Source organism: Alligator mississippiensis, chromosome 7, assembly GCF_030867095.1.
Source record: "Alligator mississippiensis isolate rAllMis1 chromosome 7, rAllMis1, whole genome shotgun sequence".
NCBI lineage: Eukaryota > Metazoa > Chordata > Crocodylia > Alligatoridae > Alligator > Alligator mississippiensis.
Window position 1 is genome coordinate 55,263,201 of NC_081830.1, and position 25,571 is coordinate 55,288,771.

The 25,571-nt window shown below is 42.7% G+C and overlaps 1 protein-coding gene across 3 annotated transcripts in view; it reads right to left on the reverse strand.

Moving 5' to 3' along the window:
- Positions 1–25,571, reverse strand: part of DNER (delta/notch like EGF repeat containing) — a 366,522-nt gene that overhangs the window by 212,934 nt on the left and 128,017 nt on the right. For all 3 annotated transcript variants that reach the window (XM_059730967.1, XM_059730966.1, XM_019491837.2), the window contains 3 exons: positions 24,963–25,259; positions 7,136–7,230; positions 4,297–4,463 (listed from right to left, as the gene is read on the reverse strand). In XM_059730967.1, the coding sequence (XP_059586950.1) occupies positions 4,297–4,463; positions 7,136–7,230; positions 24,963–25,259 (559 nt within the window). The remainder of the gene's footprint in view (positions 1–4,296; positions 4,464–7,135; positions 7,231–24,962; positions 25,260–25,571) is intronic.

Here is a 25,571-nt window from a genome sequence, read left to right on the forward strand (position 1 = left end):
TCTTCACTCCAGAAGTGTTACTTATAATCTCTCCTTTTTAATGGTCTTCATGTTCCACTAATCAAGCTAATCTTCCTTAGAGCAATTCTGCTTCTGGTTTCTCTCTTCCTATTTCATTTTTTAGGAACGGCTAGCATCTCAGCTTTAGTTAAGCATGGAAGGGAGACTAAGTCAACTGGCAATTAGGCTCTATCCCTCCTTCATGGAGCCATAAGTCTAAAAAGGTATGCATCATATTCTGCGATGTGCTGTATGTGATAAAATACAGCATGCTTGATAGAATATTCCTAGAAGCAAATTGGCACTATGCAGGTATGCCTACACATGCACTTGAATGCACATTAGCCTATTTTAATGTACATTACAGCATCACAAAGAAGTGCTACTTAGTTAATGTGCTTTAAAATAAACTAATGAGCATTAAGCATTACTTTAAAATAATGCTCTTTAGTTAATTCACATTAACACAGGTTAATGCACATTTTCCTAGTGCCTCAGGATGTCTCTACATGTGCTCCACAGTGGAGGAGCAGGCGCTTTAATTAAAGTGGATCCGAGCCCTGCTTGTATCATCTGACAAGATCTTGTAGGCTCAAGATTATTAGAGTAAGTACTAATCAGCTATTAAACTAATTGTTCTTTGGTATACAAATTCATCCATGTGTCTGTTTTTATGCTTACAGAGAGTAAAACAGAGTGTGCATACTAACAGAACATAAAATGTTATCAGCGAGACAGAATACCGTAAATAATTAACCTGATTTTGTTACAAACGTGAATCTTAGACGTCTGTCAGAATATCCATAGAACCCAGTCATATTTGAAGCAAACATGAACCATGTGCCAAGTCCTGCTTTTCCATGGAAACCAGAGTTTGTGGTTTTGTACATCACTGATGCAGAAGCAGGTGAAATGTCATGTTTTAGACTGAATTTCATTCTATGACCTAAATTTGGCTCTGTTTTGGAACCCAAAGGAATGCAGGCCCACCCGTGTTGCTGGGTCATGCTGTCATGCAGTTGCTGTGGATTGAAAAGGGCCCTGCCCCCACAGGCTGCCCTGAGGGGCCCTACCCAGCCAACTAGGGCTCCATGACAGCCCTGCCTGGCTTGGGCATGGGGAACCATGCAGTCCCAGCTCCAGCTGCAGCTTGCTGGGAAGGACCCGACAGCCCAGCCCAGGCTGGCCCCTCTGCCTCCACCCTCAGCAGCACTTGCGGCTGGCTGGGCTCAGCCCTGCAGCCCCAGCTGCTAGCTAAGCAGGTGGATGGCAGGGGCCATGCCAGCTGGCTCTGGCCACACTCCCTCCCCTGCCACTGAATTGACAAGGGAGAAAATGAATGACAGGAGCCACAGTCCTCTGGTAAGGGAGGGAGGGAATAAGCCCCCTCCCTGCTCCCTTTGCCTTAAGGGGCCATGTGTCTGGGGAGGCTCCCACCTTCTGTCTGGCTAGAGAGCAGAGGGGTGGGACCAGCCCTGCTCTCTGGAGCAGACAGCAGAGCCCCACTCAGGGCTACAAAGCATCTGGGATGCTGGGGGGCTGTGATTTAACTCAAAGCAGGAAAGGGTCTGGGACAGAAGTTGAATAAACCGGTTTGAACCAAATCAGGTAAGTCTGATACTACATTCAACCAGCTTTATCTTAAACCAGTTTCAGCCATTTTGAAACTGGTTTATGTTCATTGAACTTATGTTCTGTTACAGGTTTAAACCAATTTCTGATCACTTAAACCAGTTTATGTGCAACTTCTGTCACTAGCCAAGAAGACTGCGATCATTTACCAAGGGGTGAAAAAAAAAAAAAACAACACTTGACATCATTCTGGAGGATAAATCTCTTGATGTCATTGACAGTTTTTGCTATCTGGGTTCCATGATTAGCAGGAATCTTAACCTTCAGACTGAACTGACTAACAGAATTAGAAAAGCATCTAAGAATTTTGGGCTATCACAGAAACATGCATGGAGTAAAAGCAAACTATCAGCTAAGGTAAAGATACTAATGTAGGAGACTTGTGTGCTATGTCCTGATTTATGGTTCAGAAACATGGACTACATATGCTAGGCATACCAAGAGACTAAAAAGCTTCCACATGAGATGTCTGCATAAGATCCTAAAAATAAAGTGAGAAGACAGAATACCAAACACAGAGGTACTGGAGCACACAGGACTTACACACTTATAAACCACTATCAAAAAGAAAAGGTTGCAATGGATCGGCCTGTCAAGAGAATGGGAGAAGACCATATCCTCAAGAATATTTTGTATAGTGAGATTCAAGACAGCCCTGGAAAGTGAGGTCACCCTCCATGGTGGTACCACAATGTGTGGAAAAATAATATGAAGTCATTTTACAGCAGCGTAGAAAGCTGGGAGGAGGGTGCAGAATCCCATGCAATCTGGAGGGAAAATCTGGTACTGGGTAAGGCTCAACATAAAGCAGCTTTGATCCAGAGGATGGAAGCAATGCGAGAAAGAAACAGCAGTATGCTGTAAATTTGGACTCCAACTCAGACCACATATAGATTTGTGAAACTTGTAACAAGCTGTGTCACTCTGGAATTGCACCCGTCAGCCACAAAAGGATTCATCAGGCATCTGACTAGACCTGTTAAGTATACACCATGAAGGTGCACACCTACTCCATGAATGCTAGTCTTGTGCATCAGTCAAGATGATTGTGATATTTTATTACAGAATTAAACTAAAACCTTTGGAATGTTCTGTACAGATATTTTTTAATATCCAGAAATTATTGAAAGAAAGACTGGTCACTAATACCTGAATTAAATGGTAGGATGAGTTAGTAGTAACTGCAAACTTTGTACTATTGATGAAAGCTGACATATTTGTACTTTGGTCTTGTCTTCACTAAAGAAAGAGCTGCTTTCTTAACATGGTAATTGACTCAAGGTAAAACCCTACTAAAGTCAAGGCAGCTGCAGAATAGTTTAAAGATCATGATAAAGTCCAGGTTTGCCAGTTGTTTTTACTTCAATCTGCCACCATTTGAAAATCAAACTCCCTTGTCTTCACTAGGAATTTACCTAGCTTACAGGTGTTAACTAATCATAACACAAGGTAAAAGTAACCCTTTATTCCTAGGGAAGACAAGTTCCTGGAGAAGAACTTTAACTTTAGCAAATTAAAGACTTTTATTTAAGAAAATAATAGAAGTCTTAAGAAGTGAACATCATTTTCTGTGATTCTATGATCTCAGCCAAAGAGAAACATGTAAAAAAAACCCAACTAGCATACCAAATGGAGAACATGAATGCTATTCAATGAAACCTGCTGCTGATAAAATAGCTAACAACCCTTAATGAGGTTTTTGCTAACTAGACCATTAACACTGAAAATAGGGCATTTTATTACATGTGAGCTTCTCCTTGGCTCAAACATATACTCAGAATCTGACCCAAAATTTCTGTATCTAAGTGTTTTTGATAAATTTTTTTTGCAAAGTACACTATGTTTCAGAAACAGCATTAATTACTGATCACTGAATAGTAACAACTTTTTTTCTTCATGATAGAATTAAAAATATTTCAAGATAACAAATAAACACTATTATTACTATGGCTTTATATTTTGGGTTCTTGTTACAGCAAACCAGCTGTCCACAAAGCTCAATTTAATTAAATACATAGGCTCCATTGATAAAGAATCTCTTTAAACTGATATCTCCCATATACTTTTAAATAAAGTGCACACCATTTTTATTTTACACTTTCTACCAAGACATTAAATACATGATTCTTCAATGAAGGATAGTACATTAGAATTTCAGTTCTTGTGTGTGTGTGTAATGTTAATTCCCAGTAACAAATCTTGCCAACAGATTTTAATTTGATTTTAATATATTTTAATATGTTTTAAAGTTAATTGTGTGCTTAAAGAATTTTATTCATGCAACTTATTTAAGATTAAAATTCTCTACCAAGTGTACCTCGATATAACAGCATTTGGTCAAACAACTTGAATATCAACTTGTGTAGCAGCTATTACAGCATTTATCAAAAGGTATTTCATTAAATTGAAATGTATAAATATTTTGTACATCTTAATTAAGTGTAGGCCAAGAAACTTTACCTAGATTCCAAATTAGATAGTTCCACAGGTGTAATTATAGCTACTATACAGTTTAATGGAGCATTTACTTGCTTTGAATTAACAAAATATCCATCCACAGCCATTTTTTTCAGCACTACCTAAAGAGAGCTAACTCTAACTACCTCTGCATTTGATGGGTAAAATTATTATCTTACATGATCAAGAGATGTTACTGTTACTCACCAATAAAGTAGTTGTTTCCTAGTGTGAGTATTTCCTCAGAAAGAACGAGTCCACCCAGTGCCTGGAGGAGAGTAACACTTCTGCCTTCTATAAGTGAGCACTGTTTAAATCCAGTTGTTGTAACTTTCCATAACAAGATAAGAGAAGCTGTGGCATCTTGCTTTATTCTAGGCAAGAATGATAAAAATAATCACATCACATCAAGGGAAACTGGCCTTATAAAACACATCATTTCAAATGAAAAATCAAAGAAACAAGGCTCAAATATGCAGAAAGGCTGAGTTTCTGCAAATAAACTATGTGCGTTAGGAAATGTAAATACGTTTATTAGCAAACAATTTTCACAGCAGTAGGGGTAGATCCATGCATTCTACTTCCAAAACATTCCCCATACAACATTCTTCATGAGTAAGAGCTGATTAATGGTGTACCTGAAAGCAGATACAATCACTGATAAATTTATTAATGGGATTCTATGACAGTTGACTTCACTGACCCAGGAGAATCTACTCAGGCATGTATTTTTGTGTATTCTTGTTATCCATTAACTTAGAGAACCATCTTAATGCCCAGTTAATGCAGTCTATAATATAACAGCAAAAAAGCAGATTATTTACTCATAGATCTTGTAAATAAATTTCTTATATTTATACAACAGGTTGCCCAACTATGACTACATCGCTAATAATTTTAAGTGGTACTTTTCTCCACAAAGGTTCCCTCTGCTAGTGCTCATGTTAACACGTAGTCAAGGTAGGAGATTGAGGCCAATTGAAATCTTGGGTTTTCTGTTGTTTTGGTTTGGTTTTTTTTAAACACATTGGATAAAATGTTCAGAACAATTTATTCTTGTAAATAAAATGAATCATGCCATGTTATCAAGGTCACTAAGATCTGTAGCAAGTTGCTGGATAAGAAAACTTACTGCTTAAAGTAAAACCACCTAGGGGAAAGTAAATCATGTATAGTCAGTCTCGCAAGATTTCAGAAAATTTTCGGACACACCACGCCAATAACTTACTTCTATTGATCTGCCCTTTTAGCGCACTGTTTCCATACCTAGCTATGAAACATGTGAAATATGAATCTTATTGTGTATCTGGCAAGTATCCAGGTATCTGCATCAGTTTGTCTGAAAGAACCCCAACTAGGATTGAACAGATCTCCAAAGGCTCAACATTCAATGTATATAACCATCCAAAAGTCAGAAATTAATCTGAATCTCTACTTATGGGAAATAGGGCTGCAAGTCACATGAGAATCGAGGGCTCTTGTAGAATTTCATCACATACAGGTGATTTTAGCCATGGCAGAAATACAGTAAGAGCAGTCTTTCCCATTTCCATGCTTTTGCTTGCAGTTGGAATCAAGAACCATAGGCTTTTATTAATGTTATTCATGTAAGGATAGAGCCTCTTACAGCTGGAGCGCTTGAGGCTCAAATTTTGGGCACTATTTTGTGTCTATTTTTAATCCAAGTTGATGTATGTATTTCTAACAACTTCATGTAATCTTAATATGAGAGTAAGGAGTGTCACAGTTTAGTAAAATTCCATTAATTTTGATAATGGAATTTGATCTAATCTCAAGTGACTGTTCTTTTAGAAATGGTTGTCAGATGTAGTACATCTGCATTTGAACACAGAAAATATGGGAACACAGAAATGATTGGAAAACTGGCATTTCAGCTTGTTAGCAGCGAAATGATTGGGAAACTGGCATTTCAGCTTGTTAGCAGCATAAATACATGCCTATTAAGGGATGGCTTGGGGGGAAAAAAAAGGTAGTAGAGCTTTTCCAAATCAGCTGCCAAACACAACTGACAGTGCAAATGATTTGTGCTCATTTGATTTTTTTTCTCCTTTAGTGTGTCTCAGTACATCCATGAGCCCTCCTAGGCTCCTCAGAATTGCCACCTTCTTAGCAAGACTCAGATTTCTTTCAGACTCTACTAGACTCCTTGAGAGTACTTGTGTTTGGCTTCTTAATATATGGTGGAAAAGTAGTGGCAGCATGCTTGTGAAGCCCATTCACCCAAGGCATCTACTGAAATGAGACCGCTAATGTCTGTGCAAGTTGGATCCTATTTCTCCTTTCTTACACACTTTCATGAGGAATGAAATTCAACAACATTAATATTTAAATTGTCACCACTGGGCATGATTTAATGCCCCAAAGGGATGAACAGACTAGGTCCCTCTTAGGATTTCTTGTTACAGGTTCTTAAAGACTCAAAGTGGACCCTGTTTCAAAAGTTAACTCAGTTTCTTATTTTGTGATGGTTTTGAAAAAAATCTGGTGTTTGGCTGATGTTTTATATGGAAATGGAGATCCTGGACCATAAGATAGCAGCATGAAAAAGGAGAAAGTAGTATGCTATTTCAGGAGAAGTCTAAAATGACGGATCTGGCACCCCTGGCAGATGTGCAATTAAAGCATAATAGCATCTGATGCATGATCCCAACAATCACACTGATTGAGCCTGGGATCATGACAATCGAATAATCATCTTAGGGCAGTTCTGACTTGCTGGTAGCTGATTGGGACCCTTTTGGGGATCCAGCCTGAGGATGGTCCCTGCATGGTGCCATACAAACCAACAACATAGATATTACAAATTTTTTCACATTTATCTGGATTTTATGGCTCTATAAATGTAGCCAGTTGCCATTTCTGCCATTACAATTAACAACTTAATCACACTAGAAAAAAAATGTGCCAGGGGTTTGGAAGAATGACAGCTTTCCTTTCAAGACTACTGGAAATAAATTCAGTACTAAACACTACCATAAAAAATGTGTGTATATTCCAAGCTGATTTGACAAAAACTTATTCTTACTTGATTGATGTGTTCTGGGGAACTTCAAAGGTGATAAGCCGACCTCCAGCAGAGTTGTTAGAACTGGCATTTCCACAAGCCACGTCTGGTATTATCTGAACAGAATAAAGACTGATGAGATTTTTATGGTTAAAAAGAAACATAAAGCTAAATATATCATGGGGAAAAGGGATACAAGAATGGCACCAGTAACCTAATCTTGATTACGGCAGACACTGAATGCGTTGTCATCAATATGCATGTGAACTGATATATTCTTATGCCAGCTAGGGTATTCTGAAAACTCATTTCAGTGAGCACTTACTATGAGAGGTACTGCATTAATCTTTGGGAAAATGATAAATCAATTTATATTACTATGGCAATCCTACATTTATTTGATATGCCAGTGAATCCATGAGTAGATAATATATGATCCCAGTTGATTTACTGATATGATATTTCAACTGTGCTTCTAAAACAATAGTAATTTAAACAAAACAACCAACCCACAGACTCCTTACAGAATACTCTTCAGCTTTATCCGAGCAATAGCAATAACGAAGCTCACAATAAGAGGCTTTCTGCAAAAAAAAGAAGAATCCATTCTCCACCTAAAGAAACTAGTAAAAATAACTGCTCAGTTTGTTGCTCAAGTCACTTTCCTGCCTAATATTTTGCTATTAGGCAGGGAAGTTTGCTGTAAGAGTCTGCCTAATCAGTTTGCTATTAGCTAAATGCACACCTTTATGGACACTTGTTACATTATCATTTTTACAGGCCCTTCATCTCTCTTCAATGGTACTATCTACATTTCTAAGGGGCCATAAAGAAAGCCTTTCAAAACAATCTACAGCAACTTACAACATATTTTGTTGGTCTGCAGCAACAATATGGCAAAAAGCATGTCTTTAAATCATTTTTAACGTATCCCTAAGAAGATATAGTATAAGAATGAGCCAACATTTTTCACATTTGCCAATATGTATGAATAACAATTTTCTAAAAAAAAAAGTCTTATTCCACCCCCCCAGTCATATGGAAGTGCCCAGTTAGCCACAATAAGCACAAGTGCATTTCTGGTTCAGTTTAGTGCATTACCAAGCAATACAAACCTGAATCCCTCTTCAGTTTCAAGCAGCAAGTTGAATAGCTCTTTAATTTACAGAAACAAGGAATAATTTAGTTGCATTAGTTGAAAGAAATGCAGAAAAAATAAGTGTGTTACTATGTACGAATCTTGTAAAAATTAATTGTGGAGATTATATTCAAAGCACATCAAACCAAAATGAATCTGGCCATCAGCCTTCCCTTTATATTTGCCAACACACAAACTGCATTCATTTTCTGTGAGAGCCTGACTTTTAACAAGCCTATGGGAAAAATATCAGTAACAACTCTGTTTTCATGCAACAGAACAGTGAAATCTAAAAACAGAGTAGTATAATTGAGTGATGGCTAAATGCACAATTTTATATCACCATCAACTTGAAATAAATCAGAAAAACAACAATCTGCACAAATTCATTAACAATCTGGAAGATTGCACCCTCAGCAAGTTCACAGACGACACCAAGCCAGGCGGTGTAGTAGATATACTGGAGGGTAGGGCTAGGATTCAGAATGACCTAGACAAATTGGAGGATTGGGCCAAAAGAAATCTCATGAAGTTCAACAAGGACAAGTACAAAGTCCTGCACTTAGGGCAAAAGAATCCCATACACTGCTACAGCCTAGGGACTGACTGGCTAAGTAACAGGTCTGCAGAAAAGGCCCTGGGGGTTACAGTGGACAATAAGCTGAATATGAGTCAGCAGTGTGCCCTTGTTGCCAAGAAGGCTAATGGTATACTGGGCTGCATTGGTAGGAGCGTTGCCAACAATTGAGGAAAGTAATTATTCCGCTCTATTCAGCACTGGTGAGGCCACATCTGGAGTCCTACATCCAGTTTTGGGCCCCCCACTATAGAAAAGATGTGAACAAAATGGAGAGAGTCCAGCAGAGGGCAGCAAAAATGGTGAGGGGGCTGGGGGACATGACCTATGAGGAGAGGCTGAGGGAAATGGGTTTATTTCAGTTTGAAGGAGAAGACTGAGAGGGGATTTGATAGCAGCCATTAAGTCCTTAAAGGGAGGTTCAAAAGAGGATGGATCTAGACTGTTCTCAGTGGTGACAGATGACAGAACAAGAAGCAACAGTCTCAAGCTGCAGGAAGGGAGGTTTAGGTTGGATACTAGGAAAAACTCTCTCACTAGGAGGGTGGTGAAACACTGCAACAAATTACCTAGAGAGGTGGTAGAATCTCCATCCTTGGAAGTTTTTAAGGTCTGGCTTGACAAAGCCCTGGCTGGAACAAACTAGTTGGGGCTGGTCCTGCTTTGAGCAGGGGGTTGGACTAGATGACCACCTGAGGTCCCTTCCAATCCTGATTTTCTAGGATTCTATGATTACTTGATAGTGCCCCAACATAAGGGCTAATGAAATGTTAGATAACCGAGTAAAATGCATCATTGTGCTAAGTTCTATAATAAAAGAACAAACATTAAAATTAATTTGGGGGTATGGGGGAAAGAAAAAAAGAACTGAAAATTGACTACAGAAGGACAGCCCAGAAATAAAAAGCTAGAGATGGCAAAATGAACATTAAACCAAACAGAACTACTCACTACAATTAAAAAATTTTTAGCAAAGGCCACATAAATCCAAGCATTTTGATGCTAACTGAAGGAGCTGGAAGACAATGTGCAAAGCTTAAACAATTTTATTTAGAGTGCAAGGGCTGGTTAATGCAGGCCTAACTAGGAACTCCAGTTGTGCTTCAACTCTGGAGCCATGCCTGATTGATCTGATATAATTATCAGATAAAACAGTAGGATCCTGAAGCAAAGCAAGATTTAATAATGGCAGAAAATCAACACTTTTCTACTTAAAACATCCTTCAACTTAAATCAGACAAAAGCACAAGCAGCAGCAGCATCCTTCTAGCACTGATAAGAAATGAAATTGTGTCAGAAGCAGCATATCCTTAGCCAAACATGGGCAAGACAATTTGGCATCCAGAATAGAGAAGGCATTACAGAGTGAACTTTACCCAAGCAACAGGGATGTATAAAAGGTTTCAGTCAAGTCTATGTTCTGAAATGTTCTACTAAACTTAAAGCCCTGAGAATAAAGGCATACAAGACCAATGTATTTCACTAACTAGAGAAAACTCAACCAGAACATGAAGAACATCTAGAAAAGGAGCTGAAAGAGCTCAGAAGCTAGTGAAAAAGGGGCAGCAGGAAAACAGTTGAATTAAAGGACTCCAGATAGAAGGCACATACTGTAATACATGTCATCCAAAAAAAATGCAGACATTGAAATCTCTATTACCTATATTGTCCAATTCCATGGTAATAAGAGAGAGACATTTGTTTTACCTCCTTCAATTCATAACTGCAATAACACCACATTTTCCTAAAATATCTCTGTAGCATTCAGACAGCACATAGCCCTTAAACCAACAAGGACACTCCAAAAAAAAAAAAAATGCTAATTGATACAACACCAATGATACAAGTATTTTAGTCACCACTAGAAATATAAAATCTTTACCAGCCAAAACCCTGAAGAAACTGCTTACAAGCTCTTCAATCATCACAGAAATAAGCTTTTCAATATGTTCTACAGGATTTAGAACAGTTATATATGTCCATGTCTGCCATCAAAACTATTTACCAGTAGACTAACAAATACAAAATGAGCATAATCAATTTGGATTGAAATCAAACTCTTTTTTCAAAAGGGACATATAATAATCCAGAAATTACATTTCTGTCTCTCCAGGCCCACCGCATATCCACCAAAAAGAGAACACAAAGTTGATGGGAGGATGGATTTACCCTTAGAATCCCTTAAAGAATCAGAAAGGGGAGCAAGAAGGAGATCAGAAGATTATCAAACTCCCTCTTTTACCTGAGGGGAATCTGCTTAGGTCCAGAAGGAAGAAAGCAAAAAGAAACAATGCTGGAAGATCCTGAAAGTGCTCTGCAGCCCAGAGAAGGTGGATATTGAAGAGGACAATGCTTAGCAACAGGATAACAAAGCAGAGCTCCACAACCAACTTCGTTACAAAAGAAGATTAAAGGATCTGGGATAAGTTCAATGGAGGGGAAAAGATGACAAAAAAGGGGTGCAATGCATGGAGTTGTTTGTTCTCCACAGGTTGCAAAACAGAGTGGAGGGCATTGCTTTTTCCCATGCTTCTGGTCTTTGATGGGTACCATATGAAACCACAAAGGAATTGGTATAGACTGAGAGGGGTTGTACCTTCCTTTGGTTCTCTTTCTTGGATCCATCAAGCATATTTAATGTTGCAGTGGTGGGACATTAATAGTGAATTTGTTTTACCCATGATAGGTTAGGGTGTGCTTGAGCTATGCGCTTTGTCATTGTGCCACAGGGTTGTTTGTGTAGCATTTAGGAACTGGTTAAACAAGCACTTGTGTAGGATCATTTAGACAGGGATGATCCTGTCTTGAGTAGGGAGGTGGACTAGATGACCTTTGGAGAGCCCTTACAGCCTTACTTTTCCTATGAAATTGGGAGGCTGTGTTTCCATTTTTTGGGCCCCCTGAAAAAACAAAAGAGTACAGACTGCACAGATATTATCCTGCCTGGATATCGCAATTAAAAGGAGCAGAGGTTCATTTCAGGAGGTGTGGAAGTATACATGCAAATCTGAAACATCAAGATGATACTTTCATGGCATTATATTACTCTAGAAAACTAAGAATATTTGCATTTAATGTTTTGAAAGGGAGGACTATACATGAAAGAATTGCTAAATCTCCATTTAGGCTTATAGCCATGATTTTTAATGGCATGAACCATTTCTAAATATTCCCTCACTTACCAACTTAATACTACATTAACACACAACAATTCACTTTTTATTCATATTTCATGATCCAATGCAAAGCCTTGCCTGTTGATCCTACTGTGAATCCCTAGTGCACACCAGGCTATGTCATCATAGTTAATCACAAAGCACCATGCAGCAAACTTGCTTAATTTTGATAGTGTTTACAAAAGTTCACATGCACACACACCTCACCCTGGGCGCTGCAAGATTTTTAGGGTGCTGCACAATATTAGAACTGTTAGATGTATAGATACCTATGCAATTCATAAGGTAAACACAGACATTTCAAATAGGAATCCATAATGTCAAAAGCATTCTGACCTTTTGTGGTCTTTCTGAGTTCCTTAAAACAGAAGAATTGTTCTAGCACTTTTCCATTATCCAAAAATGAGTGAAAGTTAAGAGCTGGCATTTTCTCAGGGGTCTAATACTGGGTGTCTTGTGTCTAAAAAGTTAAAAACCATTGGTCTAGATCAGGGGCAGGCAACTATTTCGGTTGGAGGGCTGCTTAACAAGTTTTGGCGAGCTGTCGAGGGCCACAAGGGTAGCCCTGCCCCTTGGCAGGTGCCCCACCCCTTGGTCACCATCTTGGGACCTAACGTCTGACTTTTGCAACCGACACAGTCCAGCTGTGGCGTGTCCTGCAGCCCCCTGGGCACACAGTGGGCTGGGATGGCTCTGCAGATCAACTTCCTTTCTAGGCAGCCCAACTTCTTTTGTAGCACGTGGCTTCCTTCCAGCTGCTGTTGCCACCAGCCCCAGCCCCGCAGTACCGGCAGAAACCCGCACTGCACAGCCCTGATCCCATGTACCCCATGCTCACCCACCAAGGCTCAGCACCTGCAGTGCAGTACAGAAGCTGTTGCTCAGAGTAGGGGGTAAGTGGCCCCTCCCCTACTGCTGCTGGCAGTTTCCTGCTGCAGCCGCCCGGAGCCCACACTGGGCTGCCCTGTGTCTGCTCTGTGCTGCCACCACTGCCCCACAGAGCAGCCCAGAGGCAGCGGTGACTGACATAGATGTAGGGAAACCTCGCACGGGCTCCAGGCAGTTGCAGCAGTGAACTACCACCAGTGGGAGGGGGAGGGACCACTTTCCCCCCCACGCTGAGCAACAGCTTCTGTGAATAGATGCTTATCTATTCTGATGTGGAGGGAGGTTTTCCATTTTAAACAGCAGCATGCTGTTTTCCTTTTGCTGACGTTTGGCTGCCCAGAAGGGAAGGCTGGTATTAAGCAGTTGCTTGCTGCATTTTAAGTTACACTGGTGGTTGTGATTGTGAGGGATGTTTTTTTGCATATCGAACTGGTGCTTTGGGGTGCTTCGGGGCACGCAATTGTCTTGAGCCCTGCTGGGGGCAGGCTCAAGGCAGAGCGTGGGGCTGCAGAACCCAAAACCAGGCAGAGTGTGGGGCCAGAGGCCTAACGAGAACCAAAGCAAGCTTAGTGCCTGAGGAGGGCTGGGAAAGGGCTGAGACGCAGAGGCCAGGTCCAGTGCAGTGGGCCTAGGCTAGGGGGACCAGACAAGAGAAAAAGGTGGCTGAGGCTGGGAAGGATGAGTCCTGACAAAGATATCAAGACCTGAGGTGGCCCAGCATCAGATTAGCCCCAGATTAAAACACATAATTAGCCTGTGAGGGTAGGGTGTGAGACCAGGCTTGGAAAGCCCTGGGGCAGCCTCCCTTCCTTCAAAAGGACTATAACATCAAGGCATGGTGGGCAAGTAAAGGAGAAAGCTCCCCAGTAAGGCAGACCAAGCAAGGGCAAAGTGGCCAACAGAGGGGAGTTCCCCTGGGGTGAGCACCTCATTACATAAGGTTAAAAAGTGCTAGTGATCAGACAAGTTCAGGGTTAGTACTCTCTCTAATGTGCAATGCTCAGACCTCCTGCTAGAAGGCTGGTGAGCAGGGTTGTAGCTAGGGGCTGCAAGTCTGCTCCATTCCTGCCCCACTCACTGGCTCTCCAGCCACAGTGTTAGGGGGGCAGGGGAGGAGAACTGGCACTACACCTCTTGGATTGCCCCCAAATCACCCTGCTGCCTCCCATTGGTTCCTGGGTCTCCTCTGCACACCCCCAATCTGCCCCTCCATCCCCGCATCATCCCCCACCCTGGATTGCTGCCCTACCATCCCATTCAGCCCAAAATGATCAGGGACTTGCAAGGCAAGCCATATGAGAAAAGGCTGAGGGACCTGGGCCTCTTTAGCCTAAAAAAGAGAAGGTTGAGAGGGGACTTGATAGTGGCTTACTACTATATCAGAGGAGTGCATCAGGAGCTTAGTGAACAACTGTTCACTAGGGTACCCCCAAGGAAGACCAGAACTGATGGATACAACCTGCTGGAAGGCCGTGTTAGGCTTAATACCAGGAAAAACTCCTTCACAGTCAGGGTGCCCAGATTGTGGAATAAACTCCCTCCAGAGGTGGTGCAGTCACCTACCCTGGAAGTTTTAAGAGGAGACTAGACAGTCAACTCGCTGGGGTCACCTAACCCTAGTTGTCTTCCTGCCTAGAGTGGAGCAGCTGAACCCAATGATCTGCAAGGTTCCTTCCAGCCCCTAACAATCTATGAATCTATGAAAAATAGCAGTGGCAGCAGCAGCAAGGGGAGGTAAGAAGCAGCCCATGCCAGGCTTCACACACCTACCTGATCCATCCCTCACCGGGCCCTGCAGCTACCTAGCAGCTCCTTGGCCCCCCTGCCCTTCCTTCAGTTGCCAGACCAAACAGAGGCTCCATCTGGGTATGCAGGGTTGGCGTGGTCTGCAGGAATCCCAAAAGCAGGCAGGGAGGGGGACCCCCCACCCTCTACCAGTACCTCCACTGCACGTGGACTGACTGGGGTGGCAGGCAAGTGATCTGGGGGTAGAGGGCCCAATGTGGGGCAGAGGGGACTACTGGAGTGGCAGGGAACTGACCTGAGAGTAGAGGGCGCAATTCAGGAGCTGGGAGAGGCACTTTGGGGAACAGAGGGGGCAGCAGCCTGGCAGCTCCCCACCCACCTGCCCCCCTCCCCCTGTCCCCTCCCACTTCCCCCCTCAATCCTGCCCCCCCCACTCTTCCCCATGCACTCTACCCTTGGATCTCCTGCCCCTTTCACTCCTTTTCCCTCCCTCCCCACTCACCCCACCCCCAACTGCTCATTGCCCTGCTGTCAGTCCAGTTGAGCTAGGTAGCACAACTCAGAGATAATCTTCACCCAAAATGGCATAATTTTAAGAGGGCACTTAACACTTGTTAACAACCCATAATGTGTGATCATTCAGGTTTGAAGTGCTCTTAACATGGTCTAATTGTAATGGGTAATTTCACCCTAACTTGTCATACACTTACAAGCAGAATACATCCATATACATGCACTTAAAGAGAATCTCATATCCACCCACAAGCGGTGCTTCTTTAAGAACTAAAATATATGATAAGTACAATGTAATATTCTTTTAAGCTAATTGCCATTTTAATTAGAGAGATTTAAATTTAGATTTGTATATGGATTTTAATTTTTAACTGCATAATGCTATAACTAAAACATTCATTTAGAAACTCCCAGACAGCCTGTTGAACAAGATTTTAAATTATTATAATTTGAGTTTTACACTCAGTTTGAACCAATAAATTATTGCTATGTGCTACAGCAGATGAAATGATTTAAAGGTTTTGCTTCAACGCATCTAGATTTAGGTACTTCCTACTATTGAGTAGAAATCTCAGAACAGTGTTGGTTTTTTAATTTCATTTGAAGAGTCCTCCTACACTGAAGATTATGTTTTTTCAACAAAAGAGGTTTCTAATCAAAATTAAAAACTCACTGCAACTATTCTCTCATGAATCTTGATAAGACGTTATTTTGTTTAACCTTCTTTAATTATAAATGTGGATTCACTAGTGTTAGTACCCAAGAAGTACCTTGCTTATGAATTGTGCTTTATGACTGAAAAGTTCTTATATTTTCTGCACTGAATTTTAGCAAATGCCATAAGAAAATTAACGCTTCCACAAACTCAACTTTTTAACTAAAAATTGTTGGGCATTTATTTCCCATAACTGAAAAAACTCATGCACATGTTTATATTTATATGCTCTGAGCAGGTCTACTGAAGTCAATAGGACTACTAAATTCATAAATCTTTGCTGGAATCGGGTCTTACTGGCTTGCATAGGCATAGTAGGCTTTTTGTTTCATTGTCTGTACATGCTTAAAAGCTAATATATAAAACCACAAAGTATGCATCTAGGCTCTTGTATAACTGACTGGAATTACAATTCTTAACACAAAGGCTGTGTCTTCTACTACTTTTTCTGTAACATCCCAATATCAAAATCAAACCCCATTTGAAGCTTATTGGTGGGGATGATTTTTGACCTTAGATGGCAGTAGGTGGTTCACACTGGGTATGTCTACAAGTGCTATTAATACAAGTGAACAAAAACTATATAAATTGAGCAAGCAGAGCTCAATTGTTCTAAACACAACCATCTGGTGCTGCTACCAGTGAACATCCCCCATCCCAGGCTCTCACTCTGGGACTTCAGATACTCCCAAATCCATTGGCAGACACCCTACATGCAGGCCTAATCCTGGAGGTCTTGGCATTTGAATGCCCCCAGAAACCACTCAATCTTAGCCCAAAAGCCTACAGAGACTACAAGCTACATGTGATATTAGTCTGAAGCCAGAAGGCTCATGATTTACCATATAGTTCATTGGGCTGGGCCCCACCAGACTCAACAGCATTACAAGCCATGGTGGCCCCACAGCTCAGCACTGCTTAGTTTGTGTATGTAAACTCCAGATACCTGCCACAAAGGATCCATGTACTAATCAGTCCCTCACTCATGACTGGAACCTAGCATTCTTGTCACGAGTCTTGAGATCCTGCAAAAATGTATATGCAGAGGAGGCGCAAGACAACCTGGTCAGCCTTCCCCTCGTGGAAGGCGGGGCCACACTAATCACATATGCCAAGCTGAGAGAAGGGTCATCAGAGAGATTATGGGTAAACTATGTAGGGTCCCACATAGTTGGTGATGTTTGCCAAACATTTAAGGCTGCTGAATCACTGGAAATGGGGAAAAAAAGGTGCAGCTCAGCTGTGGGCATGAAGAAGTCAAAATGTATGCAATGTATGCTTACCATGGCTTGAAAAAGGTTGGTGCTGAGGGGGCTGAGTGCAAGGGGTACTACTATATATCTTATGTAGTTGGACTGCACTTAAACTATGGTAGTAAGTGTTGCTGTCCTAAACCTGGACCTGGAGAAGGCCTACAACAGTGTCCTAACAGTTCCTGTTCCAGATGCTGGAGCAGTTGGGAGTTCCCCTGACCTTCATCAGCTGGATCAGGACCCTCTACACGGATGTGAGCAGCAAAGTGCAGATCAACGGCTTCCTGAGTCCCTGGATTATGGTGGAGTTGGGGATCTGGCAGGGCTGACCACTCTCCCCGATCCTGTTCATCTACAGCATCAAGCTCCTGGCCCAGCACCTGAGGCAGGACCCAGAAATCCACAGAGTCCACATCCCAGGTAGCAATAACCAAGAGGCCAAGGTCCTGGCCTACATGGATGACTTGAACATCCCATGCCAGAACAAGTGGTTGGTAGAGAGAGCCCTGTGGCACACACAGGTATACAAGGTGGCGGCAGGGGCCAAGCTCAACATGAACAAGAGCACCTGCCTTGCTGCAGGCAAGCTCAGGGATACGAAATCCCTGGGGGTCTCTGTCCCCCACAATGGGGCCAGGATCCTCAGGATAGATTTCAACCCTGAGCTGAGTGGCAGGCCAGCATGGGAAAAGATGGAGGCAAAAGTAAAGTAGAGACTGAGACTGTGGCACTTGCACTCCCTTTCCATGAGAGGGGCGCATTGCACTAGTGAAGGTGGTGTTGTTACCAGTGCTTCTGTACACCACGCTGGTCTTCCCCCCCTTCCAAGCATGTCACCCACAGGGTCCAGAGGGCTGTGTGCATGTTCTTCTGGGGCTCCAGATGGGGAAAGGTCACCAGAAAGACCTTGTACAAGGACAAGAGGGCCGGGAGCAGGGGCACGCCAGACATCATCCTGTTCCTGTGGGCCATGTATGCAAGCCAGATCTGCAAGCTGGCAATGGGCACAGAATCCAAAGCTTCCTGCCTGGTGACATATTTTGCAGGGCACATCCTGAGACACTGGGGGGTGTTCACCCCGACCAACCACAGACTGTAGATCATGGGCTCACCATGGTTCTACAAGATCCTAAACCAGTGCCACAATTTGTACAGCCTGCAGAACTCAGGCCCTGCGACCATGAGCAACCACAAGATGATCTAGGAGACGGTGAGGCTGAGAGACATCACGTCACCCATGGACCTGCTCCCAGGCGATGTGTGCCAGGGCGTGTAGAAGCACATCGACCACAAGGACCTGCGCAAAGGTCACAGGGACCTGAACTGGCTGATAGCCCACCGAGCCCTCCCATTGAGGGCCTGGAGGCATAGAGAGGGACATCTGGGGAGACCCAGCTACCCATGGCCCAACTGCTATGGAGCCACCAAGACAATTGACCACCTCCTCTGGTTCTGCACCAGAACCAAGGAAGTATGAAACAGGGTTAAGCAGCTCTGAGAAGTAGTGACTAGTGTCAGCTGGCTAACCAGAGAAGCAGCGCTGTACAGGTACCTCGCCAAACACCAGGGGAACCCATCAGCTGGTTTCAATCAGTTTGTATCCTGCATCAGGAGTGCCCTGTGGAAAGCCAGGAACCTCTTGTTGCACAGGCACATGGACACAGAGGTGGCAAGCTGTGTGAAAATGGCTCCGAGCAAAATCCAGACCTACTCCCAGAAATCAGTAATAGAGAATGGAGAGGATGTGGCCAAAGCCACTTGGCACAGAGACATGTGGCACAGGATCTTCCAAACCACCACCTCCCTCCCCAGAGGGAAAGGAACAGGTGACAGCAAGGAAGATGAAGAGACGAATGGAACTGAGGACAGGGACAGCAATAGCAGCAGTGGGTCCTCCAGCAGTAGCTGGAGTGACAGCAACATGGACAACAAGTGAGCTGAGTCTGCAATCCCACAAGAGGGGTGGGGATGAAAGGAAGGGGTTGCCTGGCCTGAGAGACCAGAGTTTGTGTGTGTGTGGTGCATGGTACAGATATTGTAACGTGTCCAGGTGGCCAGCAGGTCTTTACATGGGTGTGGTTTTTGTAATGGGTTATCGTTTTTTAGTCTGTATGGAGTCATACTTGGAGTGTAGATATATATAATCTTGTATATATATAGATTTTTTAAGTGGTGATTTACCTGGCAATGGAAACACCGTGACCAGGAAGGCAGTTTTCCTAGGGACAGGGGATAACCACTTTTCTGGCATGAGGTAATACCCACAGAGGTAATGTATAGTTAACCTCCCACTTTCATTTCCAGTTGGAAGATCTTGGCTTTACGCCCACTTTATGGAAATGAGAGACTCCTCCCTAGCTTGTTCCTGCAGCCATATGGCTGAGGGCAAGCAAAACTCAAGGGCATCTGAACTTGGTTAGAGGAGTGGTCTGCTTATTCTAGCAAAAGAAAGGAAACCAAGAAGGAGCAATGACCAGCCTGACAGACAGAGTAGGTATGGAGCACTGGTCAAATGAGGGGATACTGGAGATGGCAGTGGGCTTTGACTGGGAGCTCTACACAGCATGACCAGAGGACCCAGAGGCTATGCTGAAATGCCTCCAGAAGCTCACTTAGGTCATCGGGGAGGATGAGGATCAGAAACTGGTAGAGGAATAGACACTGGAGAAGACCAACAAAACTCTCTACAGCTTCAAGAACAGTAAGACTCCTGGGGAGGATGGCCTGCCAAGGAGTTCTACATTGCTTTCTAGGACCAGGTGGGTCCAGACCTGCTGGAGGTCTGTAGAGAACCCCTGCAGGAGGCCACCTGAGAGAAGAAATGGAGAAAGGCCTCATATAACCCTTCTTTACAAGAATGGGAGAAGTGGAACCTGGAACACTGGCATCCCACAATGCTCATGAACTTTGCCTACAAAACTAATGGCCAAAATCCTGGCCAACAGCTTTAAGTCTATTACAGGCGCAGTGATCCATGAAAACCAATTGTGTGTGGTGCCAAGATGACAGATGCATGGAGCCCTGATGTAGCTGCAACACATGCTACCAATTGGAGAGGGGCTAAACGCTGCCATACTGAACCTCGACCTGGAGAAGGCCTATAACCAAGTGTTCCATTGGTTCCTGTTTGAGAAACTGAAAAGATGGGAGTCCCCATAACCTTCGTCACCTAGATAAAGATGCTGTACATTAATGTGAGTAGCAAGGTACTGGTAAACGAGTGCCTGACATCTCCGACTCTAGTGGAGTCAGGCATCTGCCAGGGCTGCCCACCATCCCCAATTCTGTTTATCTGCATAATGGAACTACTATGACAGCGGCTCAGGCAGGACCGCAGGATCAGCAGGGTAGATATCCCCAGGGGTAACCAGGAAGAGACGAGGGTCCTGGCCTACATGGAAGACCTCAATATCATATGCAGGAACAAATAGTCGATTTAAAGAGTGTTAACACACCCAAGTATACAGAGAGCAACAGCAGTGGCCAAGCTCAACATGAGCAAAACAACTGCCTACTCAGAAACCTGTCAGCCCTGTGGGTCTCCATCCCCTTCAAGGGGTAAAGGTTCTCAGGGTGGAGTTTGAGCCAGAGCTGACCAGACAGAAAGCATGAGAAAAGACTGAGGCCAAGGCCAAACTAGGACAGACTAGGACTATGGAAATTGTGCTGCCTGTCAATGGGGGGAGGGGGTGGGGCACAGGGCACTCACAAAGGCAGTGTTACTACCAGTGCCTCTACACACTGCACTAGTCTTCTCCTCCGCAAAGCAAGTCATTCGCAGAATCCAAAGAGCCATGTGCATCTTCTTCTGGGGCTCCAGATGAGAGAAGGTGGCAAGGGCCACACTGAACAAAGCAAAATGGTCTGGAGGCAGAGGACTGCCAGGCATTCTGCTGTTCTTCTGGGTCAAGTATATGAGCCAGATCTCCTAAGTGGCAATAAGGAAAGAAACCAAAGCAGCTAACTTGGTAAAGTGTTTTACAGGTCAACTACTGCAACAGTGGTCAACGTACACAATAACCAATGCAAGCCCACAGACCAGGGCTTTGCCATGGTTCTATGAGGTCCTGAAGCACTTCTAGGACAAATAAAAACTGCATGACAAGGCTGCAGCAACCCTGATGAACCACCATAAGATTCAAGAGACAGTAAAGGCAAAAGATATTATGTTGCCTATGGACCTAGTACCCAGCAACAACCGCCCGGCCATGTGGGAGCAAATCTTCCATAAGGACCTGCAGAAGGAGCATAGAGACTTGAACTGGCAGGCAGCCCACCAGGCACTCCTAGCATGGGCATGAAGAAACAGTGAATTAGCAGAAAGGCCCAAACTGCCCCAGACAAACCTGCCAGTGGGAGCCACAAACAATCAACTACCTCCTCCAGGATTGCTAATATGCCAGAGAGGTTTAGAAGATAATAGATCTACTTCTTCTAGTGGTGACAGAGTTCATAACCCTGACCAGAGAGGCAATTCTATATGGGCACTTGACTAAGAAGCAAAGGACCCCAACAGCCCACTTTGACCAATTCATCTCCTGCTTCAGGAATGCCCTGTGGAGGACTAGCAACCTGCTCATAAACAGACAAACAAATCTCTCAGTTGAGGGCTAAATCAAAATTGGACTAAGTGAGATGTATCGGTACTGCAGAAAAATGGTAGAAGATGACAGACAAGAGATGGCAGACATCACATGGAAGAGAAGGCACTGGCATAGACTGCTCAGAGGCAGGTCCCCTGAAGAGATCAGCAATGATGACGATGAGGACAACAATGGTGACAACATTTGTTGTCACAGGCACATGGACACAGAGGTGTCAAATACATGATGAGTGAAAGTTCTGGACAAATAGGCAGAGGAGTTGGGAGGGAATGGGGGGGGGGAAGGGAAAGGGGAAATAGGGAGGGCACTGAGGTGCCCTCCATGTAATTGTGATGGTTAAAGGTGACAGAAATGGCCAAATGGGTGCTCAGGCACATAGGAATGTGGGTGTGTGGTGCAGTTTTATAATGGGAATGAGAATGGTGCAAGTGTAAAAGTGTGTATTGGACTGTCAAGTGACCCACAGGTTGGTAGAGCTATAGCAAAATATTCAAATCTAGATAGATAGATAGATAGATAGATAGATAGATAGATAGATAGATATCCATCTATATCTCTCTATTTTTATTTTTTTTTTGCAAAAATAATGTGGTAGGTTCCCATCAGCATGGTTTCCCCATATGGGCCATGTACTTTATAGTCATGTTGGCTATATTTAATTAGCTTCTAGCTGGTTTCCATTACTGAGCACAGACTCCTTTTAGCAGCAGTTCAAAGATAGGCAATGCATTTAATGATATTTCCTTGTATGGGAATGTAAGACAAGGGGCTTTTTCCCCCCATGTTGATTGGGGGGAAAACTTCATTCTAAATTCAAGTAAATAGGGTAAGGTGTGCTGCAACAAATACAAGATTCCCCAGTGAGAGTGGACTGCTGCACAGAGCAGCAACAGAGTAAGCGTCTCTCATTAGAGTTTATATATAAAGCACATTCTGAATGTCTTATTGCCAGATATTGGATTATAAGATTTTTGTAAGATGCATGATAATTGTTTACAATTTATTACCAGTCATCTTTAGCAATCTTGATTATTTTAAATGCTGGTTCTCAGTCGTTCAAACATGGCTCAGCATTACATGTTTTATGCATCTATTATGCCATTAGTGTTAGAAGGTACATATAATGTTATACTTAATACTGTTTCCCATATATATAGGAGACTGATTTAAAATAGCAGTATTATGCCAAATTGAAAGTATCTGCTAGTTTCAAATCACACTGATGAGGTATCAGTTCTTAGCCCTGGAAAACTTAAACACTTAAAACAGGAGAAATTTAAAAGCAGAAAAATTGTTTATTTTAAATTATGTTGAAACTAGCCAAATTGCACTGCATAGCCTCTTGATTAGTCAAGACTGAAGGTCATCTGGCTCCTGGAAGCTTCAAGGCAAGGAAACAATGGGCTGGGTCACAGGGAGCCTGGGGCTTCCTGCAACCCAGAATTTTAAACATACAGGGCACATCTACATGAGATGTTTACTGCAGTTGCCAAATTAGCTCTGCAGTAAAATGTGAGCGTCTACATGTGCCATGCTATTACGACAGAGTAAACTAATCAACTGCGCTGTAGGATAGTACTACCAGACACAAGTACTATCCTACGATGGAGTATTTACTCCAGTACAACACATGTAGATGCTGACCTGGCTCATGGGGGCACAAGGGTGCTTCAGTGTGAGGACTGCCTGCTGGGTAGCCCAGCACTGAAGCACCCTTGTACCCCAGCCAGCTCCTCTACAGCACGTTGAACTGGGTAAGAGCAGCCCCAGGCTACCAGGCTGACCCCCAAGGCCTCCTGCGAGCCAAGGCTGCTCTGCCCCAGCTCAATGTGCTATGGTCTCAGCACACATGCAAATAGTGCACTTGGGAGCAATAAACTCCAGCACTAACTGCGCTAGAGTTTATTCAGGTGCACTAATTGCATGTGTAGACACGTCCACTGAGTAGTTTTAAAATGGCTGGGCACAAAGTTTGCAAGGGTCCTAGTCAAGGGGCTTGCCCCACCGGTAAACTTGCAACCCATTCATCCTGTACCCCACTGTTGGCACCAGACTGAGGCTGTCCCAGTTTAATGCTGACAATCAGCAGTTACTGGAATTGGGGCAACCCCTGATGGGTTCCAAATCTGGGACTGCCCAGGTCCTAAAGTTGACAATCAGCTGAATGTCAGCATTGGGATGATGGTGCATGCCACACATTCATTGCATGGTACCATACAAACCAGACGCAAAGATGTTCACATTTTGTGTAGATTATCTTTGTGGATTTGTCATTTTATGAAGCCATAAATTGGCTGAATGTGTGGCATGGCACAATTAACATGGATGCTATGAGCCTAAGAGGCTACAAGGCTGGAGACTAGAAATACAAAGTTTCCACAGGGGGCTTCATATATGTTCTCTCATAAAGTCAAGTGATGGTACACAAAACTGAACTCAGAAACATGACAATTTAAAATTATACATTGTAACCTGTGACTACCTTAGCATACAGTAAAACACTCTGGAACTGCAAGTTCAAATCTCAATATGGTCTACACACAGCCTTTATTCTTTCAGATAGATTAACCTCCAAGACACTACATAGTGCCCTTCAAAGAAGATCTTATTAAAAACAGAGATGTTGAATGGCCATTAAAAAAATTAATACTAAAAATCAAGCTACTTTTCAAAAGATTATTTAACACACATGTTTTTCAGAGTTCTTGATCAAGTTCTCCCCACTCCACATGCCATCAACTACTGACATACAGTGTATTGAGTGTCATTTTTGTCACCTAGGCAATTATGTTCAACCACAGAGATAGCTTAATTTCAGTAATATTATGGGGCTACAGTTTTCAAAATAATGTGGGATTATTTGCTACACACATGTAAAAGGATATCACTACCAATCAAAGGAAGAAAATCATGCTAAAAGGTATGCTGTATAATTTACTCTTTTGGGTTTTTTGTTTAGGTTTTTTAATTTATTTGAATACTCATGTTTATTGATAAGAATTAAAAGATATTGTCTTCTACATATCAAAAAAGTTTCCAGAAACCATATCTAAAAATTCTACACCTATTTTGAAAAGAATTAAGCCATGACCATTTGTAGGTGTTAAAGTTTTAGCTCGTAGTTTTGTGGACTAGGGCAGATCTTATTCTGTAACACTCCAACATATACACCTACAGGACTATATCAAATGATAAAACAGCTTTTTATGTATGACTCCCTTAAACAGAGTGTTCTCACCTTTATTTCATCCCATTTCAGATCTACAACTTTCTGTCCTGCTTTTGGCTGCCATGTAGGTAAGGTCATGGTCGCTCTTGAATGTGGTAAAATAATGTCAGGTTCCAAAGTTGATGAAACTGGCCGGATCTGTCTTGGTGCCAGTGACTCTGTCCATCCAGAGACTGGAGGACTGTGAAATGAATGTTCACAGTTTGTTCCTTCATAACCTTCATCGCAAATACAGAGATAGCCATCTCCACTTTTGCTGCAGTTACCATGGTGACAAGGGTTGCTGGCACAAGGATCTGAAACAAACTGGACAAAAAAAAATATAGGTCAGTTACTGTATATGAAAGATTTGCTTCTGAATTTCAGAAATGTCATCACATGAGATTTCCCTTTCCTCCTCCCCCTGTCAATATATTTAGCATTCAAAAATATGTGCTTATGTCAAAATTAAGTCTTGATGGAATCTCAGTGATTTCAAAAGATTAAATAAGAAGAATTATATGGCTCCCTTTCCCCCGGTCACTGAACACTACTTCAGTCATGATATTGGCCTATATAAACAGAGTAGTAAACGAAACAGATAGTGTTCAAATTTTCAACTCTGCTAAGATGACCTGA